This window comes from Gavialis gangeticus, unplaced genomic scaffold (genome assembly GCF_001723915.1).
Source record: "Gavialis gangeticus isolate Ggan-Ray unplaced genomic scaffold, GavGan_comp1, whole genome shotgun sequence".
Taxonomy (NCBI): Eukaryota; Metazoa; Chordata; order Crocodylia; family Gavialidae; genus Gavialis; species Gavialis gangeticus.
Genome location: NW_017729022.1, coordinates 35,859,191 through 35,872,290, shown reverse-complemented (window position 1 = coordinate 35,872,290; position 13,100 = coordinate 35,859,191). Strand labels below are relative to the sequence as shown.

Below are 13,100 nucleotides of genomic sequence, written 5' to 3'. Positions count from 1 at the left end.
GAGTACTGCATCCAGTTTTGGGCTCCACAATTCAAAAAGGATGTGGAGAAGCTTGAGAGAGTGCAGAGGAGAGCCACACACATGATCAGAGGTCAGGAAAACAGACCTTATGATGAGCGGCTGAGAGCCATGGGACTCTTCAGCCTAGAAAAGCGCAGGCTCAGGGGTGATCTGGTGGCCACCTATAAGTTTATCAGGGGTGCTCATTAGGATCTGGGGGAATGACTGTTCATCAGAGTGCCCCACGGGATGACAAGATCAAATTGTCACAAACTCCGCCACGACTGATTCAGGGTGGACATAAGAAAGTACTTCTTTATTGTCCGAGCCCCCAAGATTTAGAATAGACTGCCGCTGGAGGCGGTTCAAGCGCCCACTTTGAACACCTTCAAGACACATTTAGATGCTTATCTTGCTGGGATCCTATGATCCCTGCTGACTCCCTGCCCCTGGGGCAGGGGGCTGGACTCGATGATCGTCCAGGGTCCTTTCCTGCCCAAATGTCTATGAAATCTATGAAAACTCCTTAAGTGGCCCTTCAGCCAAATAATTGCCCAGCCCTGCTCTAAACCATTTAGAGGCAAGGGCTATCTTTGATCTATTATTATCAGGCTATTCCAGGGTACTGTTAGTTTTCTCTGGGGAGATAAAATATTCTATTTGCATTGTCCCATCATCCTGGGGTGCCCCATCCCACAGCCCCTGTGATGATTTCTCCACCTCTGAACTACATGACATCCTCTCACCTCCACTCCCACCCCAGAGGAGGGATAGAGTCCTGGTTCCTGTGCACACCCCAGCTCGCTGGGCCCTCTAATGGCAAGTCCCAGTTGTGCAGGTCTGAGACAGGATTAAGCTTTAACTTTTGACTGCTCTGAAACTGTTCTAACTTTATGACTCATTTAAAATGCTTTAGAAGTAACCTGTAACAGCACCAGTAAGCTGTAACCTGTAACAGTTGCTGGTAAATCTGGGGCCAGTGTGCTTCTGTGTGTTGCTGCTAGGGAGCCAGTAAGCAGGACATTAGCCAAACCCCTGCTCGCCAGGCCTCTCTAGTGACAGATAAGAGCTATGCCCATTGCGGAGGGTATTAACCTCAAATGTGCAACTGCTTGCAGCATGTGCTATCTTAACATCTGCTAGCTTTCAGGAATGTTAGGTCGGTGTTAAATTGTAACATGTAACTACAATTGTAACTACACCCCTAGAAGGTGGTGATAGGTGAGTCCTCATTCTCCCTCAGGACCTTTCCTGTGGGGTCTCTAAAGGCTACATCTCATTTTCTTTCCTGTTCAATATGTATATGAGTCCATTAGGTGAGATTGTGCAGAGATTTGGAGTGAGGTGCCATCAATATCCAGATGACACCCAGCACTACCTCTCTTTCAGACTTGACCCTGGCCTAGTAATTTTGATCCTCTCCCAGTGCTCGGTCGCTGTTGGGTATTGGATGCAGTTGAACCAAATGACACTGAATCCAGGCAAGACAGAGGTGATGGGCAGAGGAGTGGGCAGACCAGTGACTTGCAGGGGTGGGGAATTGGGACGCCTATTATTGATGGGCTTCAGCCAAGTTAACAGCCAAGAGGTGCCCCTGAATCCTCTACTGCAGCGTTTCTCAACCTGTGTGTCGTGACCCAAAAGTAGGTTGCAAGAGTATATGAAAGGGTCACGAACACACTTTAAAAATGGATCAACAAACATTAAAAAATGGGTTCTCCTTTAAAGGAGTAAAATGTGGGAAACAATGGCTTTTCCCTTGCAGACTGGAAGAATTCCAGCCTGCTAGGGGCTGCTTGGAGCACCCCCATGTCTCACACATTGAGGGGCTGGACCTGGGGGCAGGGAGTAGTGGGTCGGGAGTGAGGGGCACTGGGTCAGAACTGGCCATTCATGTTTATAGATGGTCTTGGTACAAAAAAAGATTGAGAACCACTGCTGCACTGCACCCGAATCTCCAGGTGGAGCTGATGGCTAGGAATGCCTTTAACCAGCTCAATCTGGTGAGAAGTCTGTGACCTTTTCTTTCCACTATCATCCATGCCTTTTTCACCTTATTGCTAGACTATTATAATACACTCTATATAGGGCCACCCTTGGAGACTACCAGGAAGCTGAAGTTGGTGCAGAAAATGGCAGCCTGCCTTCTGATGGGTGGGTTGCCAGGAGCACATAATGCTGGTGGCCCCAGAGGCTGTACTGGCTTCCAGTAGGTTTCTGGGTGCTGTAAGGTCCTAAACAGTCTGGTCCCTGTTTGTCTAAAGGGGTGCCTTCTCCCTTCTGTCCCATCACATCACTAAGATTAGCCAAAAGGAACGTCCTGTGCACCTTCAGTGTGTAGTTCGTCCTCAGCTCTGAAAACGCTTAGGCTCACTAGAGCCTGAACCTAGGTCTCTTTTGGGGGGGCTATAAGACCTTCCTTTCTGGGCAGGCATTTAGCAGACAAAGCTAGGCTGAGATACTGTTTAGTGGGAGGTCTGTTTTCTGCCAATATTCTAGTTCTCTTTTAAGTTTTTTGGTCCTCTTTTTTTCTCATGTTTTGTAAGTTATTCCTGCTCTCACTGTAAGCTGCCCTGAGCCTTTGTTGGGAAGATGGCATAGAAAACAAATGAATGAATGAATGCTCAACAGAGATTGTTATCCATCACATTACAAATGAAACCCAACACTGACCTGTATTATTGTATTGGCTGTCTGCACTGGAAAATAATAGTTTTGTTTTAAATCTTTTTCATTCCTCAATTGACTTTATTTCATGCTGTTTGTAATACAGGGATGTGAAATACTCAATGCCACAAAAGGTAATAGGGTAAAAGTCCAGTTCTTTGGAACTGTGAACTTTCATCATATAGTAAAGTTTGGAAGGATCAAACATGCCTTGATTTAATACTTTCTGACATTCCAATTTGCACAAACTAAAGAATTGTTGCCCAGCATCAGGCCTCTTGTTCTAATCTGACTGACACATCTCTTTTGACCTTTTGCTTTAAGAGTGGAAAAGAAATATGCCTTATTACAAGGACACTAATGTCAAAAACATTTTCAATAAATGAATCCTAGAAGAGATGTTGTGATCAAGAAAATGCCACCTAATATAGTCTAATGCCCTGTTAGATGATATAGCCATCAGAACTTAACATGGAAGAATCAGTTAGTAAAACCTATCATTTTAGAAAATCTGAGAAGACATAGGGACTTCTCTGCCAACAGGGAAGAATGAAAATTTAATTCAACACATTGCTACCAACTACAAATCTAAATCCAACATTCAGCTTTTCTTCACATGTATTAAGGATGGATTTCATCCAGAGGTTATCCCTTTAATTATAGGAATCCAGGTCAGAATGTAAGGAAATGTACTGGCTAAATTAGACAATAAAGAAGTCAGCCTCAAATTTATTCTCCTCTCACCAGAAAAGTGAAACACGCTGTGCATTCTTACTGCCATGAGTGGGCAGCTATTATCTAGCAATCAAAAGGAATAATAATATAAAGTTTATTAAAAAAATATTATTTTCTTAAGTAAAAAGTGGATGTGCTGGTATGAACAACTCTACAGAATGCACAATTTAATTATTTAACATTTCTAAAAAGTACCATGGGTGCCTGGAGAATATTACTTTACATGGAAAACAACAAGAGTCCTGTTCCAAAGAGGGTGCAAAAAACTGGGAACCATAGAAACAGGAAATGGAAAAATAATCAAATAGTTCAGTACACTTCATTCCAAGTGTGCTTTAATGCATCATTTTAATCATCTAACATAATTCATTGTTATTGGGCACATCTAGACAAGATGCTTTAATGAGCAGTGGACTGTTCTATTGCACATTAGTGCATCATGGAAAAAACGTGCTAATGTTCTAATGTGCAGTAGAATTAGTTTACTGCACATTAAGAGTCACAAAATAATGTTCACCTTTGCTACTGTGCATTAGTGCAGCTTCTGCGCCTTTATCTAGTACCTCATATTAGAGGGTGGCTATACATGAGCAGGGAGGTTGCTCTGAAGTTCAGTAATTCCAGTCTCGATTAATTGAGTCTGCTGGACTGTGGCAATTACTGTGCTGCAGGAGCTTCCCACATCTAATTTATCAGCATCCCCAGGCTTCAAAATGGCAGCAGGGATGCTTTATCTAAAGCTCATTGAATGAACTTTAGATAAGTGCCCCCGCTGTCATTTTAAAGTGTGGGGATGCTGATATATGAGATGCTCCGGGCTCTTTAATTAGAGCAACTCTCAGAGCTGCTTTAATTAAAGCGCCCCCTCCCTCCACTCCCAGAGCATATGTATAAATGCCTAAATGCCTTCTAGAGGTACTAAATTTAATGCACAGTGGCAAAGATGCATTAATGAACATGCAGAAGTGCCCACTGAGTAGTATTCAGTATAGCATGTTAACAAAAAGATCAATACCTTCTCACAATCAGATACTCAGAGATAGATGTATTCAGATCTATGGTCACAATTAAGTATAGGGGCAAACTGATCCCACTATTTAACAGCAAATACAGACATGCATTTTGTGGGTACACAGTGCACTCACTCAAGTAAAATTTCACCCTCTATTAAGCTTTTTTCCCTGAGATCAAAGTGAATGAAGTGTCAAAAACCATTGGAAGCAGAGGTAACAAGCCATAATGCAGCATGAACACTTTCTGATCTTATACATGTTTACAAGAAGGTTTGTTTCATGGTTAACAGAAAATTAATCAGGCTAACACAAGGTTGGGATTATTTTTTGTGGCTATAAATCAGTTCTCAATTAATAGTTTAACCATTTCTTCAACAGAGGATGAAAGTATGCCAGACAAAACAAACAGCTATGTTTTCCTACCTCTTCCTTCTCAGCACTTTGCAAATCTCGCCACTCCTCAGTCACATGACCAAAGTCCACCGTGTTCATGGCAACCTTATATTCCCCAATAATATCATGTTTGGAGAAGCGATCAAAGTCATATACTGCCATCACTAAGGTTTTTCCACCCAGTTCAGAGTACGGTACCTATAAAGAAAAGAAAATGACAAACTTCATAATGGAAAGAATAAAGCTAGGGTTACTGCAATGCAAATTTATTTCTGTGGTTTATCAGCTGTCATCTTGGGTAAATTGAACTGGGGGAAATTATGAGATATAGTTTTTTAGTCACCTGATGCAGTGTTTTCTGAGACTAGAATATGGCACTTAATAGTGTAATGTGGCAGCTCACTCATCACACTTATTGTCTGTCCTCTGTCCTCAAAATTATTTTGTGGGTGGTGAAACTGAAACTGGAGGCCAATTATTTGCCCCAAAGATACATGAGCTTCTAATCCTCTACTATCTTTCCCTCAATAAATCATGCTGTCAACAGTCAGAAGAGGACAGCCTACAGACTGATGAGAAAGTACAGACCTAGGTTACTGCTTCTGACATAAAGAACTAGAGATTAAATAGTTTCCTTACAGTGCAACTATCTATTATTTACTCAGGCATATTTTTCAACATGGTACCTTATATGACATAGACTCTGAGGTTCATTCAAAGTCTTAGTATGTAGTTAGAAATTGTAGCAGCAGAAGGCCAAGTCCTGACTAATTCTCCAGCTGTTCTGATGTGTTTGGGACAGCTGTTGCAGGTTAGGATGTTTATTAGTCACATTTTTAATATTCAGGGGAAGTAATGCAGTTTAGGCAAGCCACACTTGAGTAGCTGGCTGTAAAAGCCTAATTAAGAAATTGTTTGGACTTGCATTGAAGGCTTGGTCAATTTTAATATATTTTTTGTTATTTTGGAAGTATAATGGTTACCTTATGCTTCAGTAAACATTTTTCTATTAACTGTCTATATAAAAAGGGATGTCAAAGCATGGCAGAATATTTGGCCGTATTAACATCTTAATGCTCCAGTCTATTTAAGCTCTGGGTCTTCAGATATTTTGTTACTGGCATTTGCTAGCTTTTAAAATTACTGACTGACCATATGGTACTTCCCCCTTCTCTTCCTTTACAATTTGGGATATAACACTAAAGAGCTTTACAAGTTAAGGACCTAATTCTGCTTCCACTAACAACCACGGTAATTTCAGTGGGAATAGGGCTGTACATTCACAATGTAGAAGTACAATAACAAAATATATGTAAATGTTGTGTGTTACTTAGGTAACCATTTAAAAAAGGTGCAGTAGGTTTTGGATGTGCAACACGCAAAGAACTAAGTCAGTTTATATGTGTCTTTATGACAATATTACACTCATATTCCTGAGGACAAACATTTCTTAAAGCCTCCTTTTCCATAAATTTATATTGCCATGTGCTAGACTTAATCCCCCCCTGACAATTTTGAAAATATGAAATGGTAAATAATTTACCATGTTTATATTTTCATCACTAACTTAACTTTATGTACAGCTATTTTACTTAAATACATTTTTAAGGAGCTCTGGCAACATGAATGCCACGTGCCCCCTGTGGCTGGGGGGGCACAGTGAGCTCCCAAAGGTGGCAGTGGCGCTGTTGGTGGTGGGAGCATGGTGGCGGTAAGTGGGGAGCTCCCACAGGTGGCCGCAGTGCTGTCAGTGGTGGGGGTTGAGGTGTGGTGAGCACCGACCGGTGGTCGGCAACCACCAGCAGACACTGCCGGCAGCAGCCAGTGGCGATCATGGACCACCCACAGACGCTGCCAGCAGTGTTGGAAGGGGGAGGGGGAAGTGGCAAGCAGCAACCGCCCACAGGCACCGCTGGCAGTGTTGGTGGTGCCTTTTTGCAAGGGGTGCACTGCCATGCTCAGGGGGTACATATGCACTTGCATGCCCCCTTACATGTCGCTAATGTCTGGCAATAATGCCGGACCCACCTATCACCCCTCCATTGGCTTCACCAGTGGGGAGGCTTTGTTTGGGCTATCAAGGGAAAGCAAACTTTTGGCCTTTTGTTTCCTTCTTTGAGCACTCAGCTTTTCCATGTCTTGAGACAAAGAGAAGGGAGGAAGGAACTTTGGCAGAACGGCCAGTGGCACAGTACAAACCTTGCTCTATGCTCCTCTATATCCATGGGGAGAGTTTTTCAACAACTCCCACTGCCCCAGAACTGCTTTCCTGAAGAACTGCTCTCTCCTTCTCCTTGTGGGATTAGACCAGGATGAGAGTTCCTTGCTAGTTACCATCTTGGAGACCTGATGACTGCTCCATTCTCTGACAGCCTGGATCTGGGGACTTTGTATTTTTCATCTTCCTCTGAGCATCTCAGGGGAGGTGCAAAATCCATCTTGTCATAGGTCGGAAGATCCCTTGTGCAGTTAATTACGTAAATGGGAATCACTAGAGACTGGATTTGAAAGTAGATTAGGACAAGATATCCAAAGAAGGGAGGAGTGGGTTTGGGGGTCCTAATGTCTGGACTAGTAAGGGGGCAACATTCTCTTCCTCCCAACCTTAGTCTTCCCATATGGGTAGCACAATGGTCTCAGTTTTTCTGCTGAGACTAGATTAACCATGGCCTTGCCTATGTTACAAAGTTCTGTTGGCATAGCTATGTTTGTTAATGATATAAAAAGGTTAATTCTCCTGTAGCCTTTGCAGCTGGAGGAGAGTTGGAGAAGGCCTCTTCCAGCAGAGCTTCAGTCATTCAAGGGAGCTGCTTTCTCTGGTGGCAGAAAACCTTCTGCTGCAGAGCTGTGTCTACACCTGCAGGTTCTGTCATGGTAGCTATTTTGATAGCAGATACATAATGCAGACTAAGCCTGTGTGTGTAAAGGGTACCACTGAGGGTAGCCCTCAGGGGTCATGAACAGAAAGCTGAAATATCAGTCACACATCAGATGGAAACAATTATAGAAGGATGATCTGCATTGGTCAAGCTTTTGCCAGACAGTTCCTAGATGTGTTACTTAAAGATTGACCTAGATAAACTGCATTTCTGGCATTCAGCCCTTTCTCCTGGTACCCTCCAGGACAATGGCTGTATCTGGCAAACTCATCATGTTGTCATAAATCTCATTTTCCATTTTTTTTTCTTTTGTGCACTGCCAGCCCTCGACTTAGCTCTAGGTCCCCTTCCTCATGTGTAGTACAAAAGCTGAAGTCCTGGGTCTCCTGAAGGCAGTGGCAGAGCTCTCACTGAACACTGTAGAGCCAGAATTTTTCCAAAGGGTACAATTAACTTGGGCATTGAGATAGAGACATTGAAGTGAACCTCCTGCTTTGGGAACACACAGAAATTACAGATATTTTTCTCTTCATAAAAGATTTCAACACCCACACTCACAAAGAAATTCTTTATCTGAAGTTTCTCATTGGGGAAACACTTTTATCTCAGCAGCACTTAGCTGCAGATACTAACAGAATTAATCCTGTTCAAGTGGATTCAAGTTTTCATGAGTTCTGAGCGAGTTGTAAACTTACAGGTGAAATTCCTGACAATACCTGATAATTTTGCCTCTTAATATTTATAACCACAAATATGTTAATTTGAAAATCTATAATCTTTCAAGGAACTGTTATCTCAAGGCACAGCTGTTGTTTTTATCCCTCAAAGCAGTGAAATAGAGATAAAATCATGTTTTGTTGACCTACCCCAAAGCAATGCATGTATGCAGCCACGCAAACAGAAACTACTAATGCTGTTTAGAGTAAAGCAACTTTGTCATTGAACCTGCACCTGCAGTCCTTATTCAGGCAAAACCTCCATCAGTTTTGCCTGAGTAAAATTTCAGGATTCAGTCCATTATCAGCATCATATTGGGATGCACCTAAATCTCTCAGTCACTGCTTGCTAAGCAAAGGACACCTTTTTCGCTCATTCTTTAAATGTCAGTATTTAAGATGCGACTTAGAACAAGTAGCCCTTATCTGCCTGTGAGTAAGTGTCTTCCTGTTAGATGACAATATTATTTGATGTATCCTTTCTCTTGTGCGTTACACTGGAATCTGTCATTTATAGCTCTGGTTCCCTTTAAATGCTCTCATAGGAAAGCTCAGTAAAGAAATACCCCAAAAAGGATTATTTTTATGAACATCTTCAAGGGAAAAATCGACTTAGGTATGCAGTAGCGGCTGTGACCTTTGGGGATATCTTCCTCACTGAGTGATTACACAGCCTGAGTTTTTTGTTACTGTTCTTGTTTTCAATCTACAGCTGTCATTGTAAGACAGAGCATATAGAGGGAAATGCCTACAGTAACAGAAGTGAGATGTGCATTGGAAAACATCTTTGAAATATGTTTAATAGAACTTCTCTATTCCATATAACTGCAGATTAGGTTGATTAGAAACATGCCACTAATAGAGCTGCCTGAAATTTAAAATTCAGGCCTTAACTAAATTTACTTAATGTTGTTCATAATGTAAACTACAGTTTTGATTTCTTTTCATATGTAAAGTAGTATTGAAAAGGATTGCTAGGTCAGATTATGGGCAAACCCAACAAGACTGATCTTTCACTTGTTCTATTCTTGTACTTCAATTTATTTTGGAGAGAAAAAGGAATAATTTACTAAAATATATAAATCAGACAAAATATGTTTTTAAGAAAATGCTGGTGTAGTGAAATTCATATTCATACCTTTGTCCAAATGTCACCCTCTGTTGTTACTCTTCAAAATAATCTCCAGCTCTCACAGGCCAGATCTCCAGTTGCCAGAAATAGGCCTAGCATTGATTACAATCAAGCTCAGCCTATTTATGCCTACTGAAGATGTGGCCCACTGTGATTACAGCTTTCATCATAAAACTGAATCTCAAAGGTTTCTGCTGCAGAAAAATCTTCTGTGCCTCAGGTCACCAATTAACTAAGATGTGCCATTCTGCAGCTAAGCCTGAGATGAACCTTTAGCATACATAAGAAACACCAAAAAAAAAAGTTTTAAGTAATTAGCAGAAGACTACCTTGAATGTAAATTGCTCATTGAAGACAGGGTTAAGGGTCTTTCTGTGGACTTTAGTTTCATATTTCTTCTTCTTATCAGGCAGCAGGAAAACTTTCACGTAGGGATCAGATGTACCACCCATATCTAATGCGGGCAGCTCAGCTGCTTGAATAATCCCTACCAGAAGCTGAAAGACAGAGAGAGAGAGAAACAGAAACAGCAGAATGGAATATTAAACAGTTGCTTATGGAAAGATTTATCTATTCAAAAATGCCATTTTTTCTGTCTTTTTTCCCCTTTTTGTTCTCCTAAAAAATAAATCTACCATCCTCTCAGGAATTTCTATGCAGAAAGGTAAGCCAGGCTATAGACTTCACAAAGCCAATTAAGGAAGATGCAGACTCTAGGAAGGCTGTTTTTAAAGCAGAAAAGAGGGCAGCTGATTGCAGCTAACTACAAAATCATTTTTTTAAGGCTGCAATCAAATAAATTCCAAATTGCTATAGCCTCTTGTGCCTCATTTTTCTATGCAGAGCTCTGTGAATAGAAAATATATTGTTAAACAATCATGAATGCATACTTTTGACTATGAAACTTGTATTTAAAACCAGCCCCTCTGTGCCATATCTTTGGCATAAGGATAGAGATTTTGTTGAAATCAAATGGATCTTGCCCTTATCCTGACATTTCACCTTCACTTCTCTGGGCACAAATGGGGCTTACATTCCTAATGATAATTTTTTTCCAGTTCTGGCTAATAGCTTAAGCAATAGTTATATTTTCAAAAGTGACTTAGGAATTTAGAAGCCTGCCTCACTTCAAATCAATGATATTTAAGCTCCTAAATGCATAAGTCACTTTTGAAATGGGAATCAGGCACTTCTGAAAATTTATCCTCAGCTTCCAGATGGCTGAATAAGCCTGCTCTGAGCTACTCACCATCATGATGAATAGTACTTAGAGACCCCCACCAAATTAGGGCCATGTACAAGGCATTGTACATATTTGTGGTAAGAGACACTCACACAGTGAAGCACTTACTAACTAAACAGATAAGACAGGCATAGGCTAGGAAAAAGAAAGCATCACCCCCATTTTATAGAAGGGGAACTGATGAAGGTCCTTTCACAAATTTCTTGGAAGTCACAGGAAACATAAGGCAAAACTAGGAACTAAAGCCAGGTTTTTCTACATCCCAATCCTGTGCTTTGACATTCTTTCCTTTCCTTGACCAGTTGTATACAATTAGAAATACGAGCCCAACAAATTGGAACCAAAATAACTGCAATCTAGTACAGTCTTCAGAGAGAGTCTTAAGAGTGGGATTAATTTTTGCCTGTTTTAAAAGCATCATGTGACCCAAATGCTTCCCACCTTAGGCTCCATGAACCAATTTTTTTCTTTCAGTTGTATGCAACTTTTCCTTTCCCCCCCTCTTATTGTTATTTTAAAGTGCAGAATAGTCCATAAAAACAATGCTAGGCTCAGGCTCTATGTCAAGTCTTTCACCTCAAGGAGTGAAAAAGCAGTTTATGACTTTTATTTAAGAGTGGAAAAGTAATTCACTGCCCTTTTAAAAGCTCTCTCTCTAAAACTGAAACACCATACTCTAGAGAGTATTTTGGTTATCTTGTCCCGATTTTTAACCCAGTGCAATATACTGAATGGTAATTGGGTTTCTAGGTTATTCCTCCATGCAACTGTGCTGTCTTGGCATACAACCACATCATCCAGTCCCAAGGAAGTACCAGAGCTCAGCAGGGAAATTTAACAGTAGAGTTAGGGCAGCAGAATAAAATAGGAATCCACAACAAATACAATTTAGCACCTTAATTAAACACTGCACACTATCAAAGCTTTGGTGTTGGGAAATAAATAAACGGTTTCTATCACATTCTGTTTGCTTTTGGAAAATCTTACTCTCAAAATCAACATGACATTTCCTTTAATAAAATTCACAAAGTAAGTTTATTTTCATCTTCTATGGGAGCTCAAAACTATTTATCACAAAAGATTTGCAGCTTTTCTTTTTCCCCCTTTAGATCTTCTGCCCTTTGAAGATTTTAAGGTTTCCTACTGATTTCAAAAAACTGCGATGATGAGGAGTGGTCAGGTAAAGAATAATAGGTCAGATGACTTGTATTTACTTTGGGAGTTGAGGAAAAGCTCCTTTATTCATAGACTCTTGAAAGACTGCAGAATTCTTTCTGCCTTTTGCTTTGAAGCAGTGGTGGTTCAAAGTTAGTTGAAAAGACTCAGAGAGTATAGTGTATTATGCAAAATTATAGCCTTATGCAAATATTCTGTCATTGATGCAGGAAGTTTACTTCACTTTTTCAGATGTTCTTCCTGCAACAAATTTATTTTATACCATGAAAAGCATCTGAAGAAATTCTGAATTTATATTAGGGGAAATAAATCACAAAGTAAATATGGAAGTCAGTGCCAATGAAGAGTACAAACTCACAGGGACCACAACTCCAATATATATTTGTTTTCCTAAATAAAGACTTCAAGATCTGACTAAGGCACTTTTAAAATGAAAGCTACGATTTGCTCAGAATTGAACCATTTCTTGGTGTGCCCTGCCCTAAGCAAGCACAGTCTTTTTGATGCATGTGTAGGCTTGGGCATATAAGTGGGGGTGGCTGAAAAGTACAGTTCCTTTGCAAATTCTAGGGGCTGGTATTGAAGGAAAGGAGGAATTCTTTCTGCCCATCAGAATTTTTAAGTGGTAGCATTCTCTTATTTGAATTTTCCTTAAAGATTAGTGATTCAGTTTTTAGCAGGGCATGAATTTTGGCTGAGTTAAAAGCAAAAAGAAACACTGGCAATGAAGGTAATTAAAGAGGTAGTGTGGGCCAATGGATATTAAAGAGGTAGTGTGGGCCATTTGACTGGGTGGGAGGGGGAGGAGGGTACAGTGATCGGGAGACTTCTAGTAGCTGCTCCATTGACCAGGTGTGTGACCTTGAATTGACTGCTTCACCTATTTCCTCTCCCTCTTTTCTATTTAAATTGTAAGTTCCTTTGAGTAGTGACAGTCTCTTACAGTGTACATTCATAGAATCATAGAACATTAGGGTTGGAAGGGATATCAGGAGGTCATCTAGTCCAACCCCCTGCTCAATGCAAGACCATCCCCAACTAGATCATTCCAGCCAGGGATTTGCTGAGCTGGGCCTTAAAAACCTCCAAGGAAGGAGATTCCATCACCTCTCTAGGTAACCTGTTCTAGTGCTTCACCACCCTCCT

General features: G+C 40.8%; 1 protein-coding gene across 7 annotated transcripts in view; it reads right to left on the bottom strand.

The window, feature by feature from the left end:
• Positions 1 to 13,100, bottom strand: part of SYT1 (synaptotagmin 1) — a 704,251-nt gene that overhangs the window by 142,218 nt on the left and 548,933 nt on the right. For all 7 annotated transcript variants that reach the window (XM_019514775.1, XM_019514779.1, XM_019514778.1 and 4 more), the window contains 2 exons: positions 9,865 to 10,032; positions 4,839 to 5,006 (listed from right to left, as the gene is read on the bottom strand). In XM_019514775.1, the coding sequence (XP_019370320.1) occupies positions 4,839 to 5,006; positions 9,865 to 10,032 (336 nt within the window). The remainder of the gene's footprint in view (positions 1 to 4,838; positions 5,007 to 9,864; positions 10,033 to 13,100) is intronic.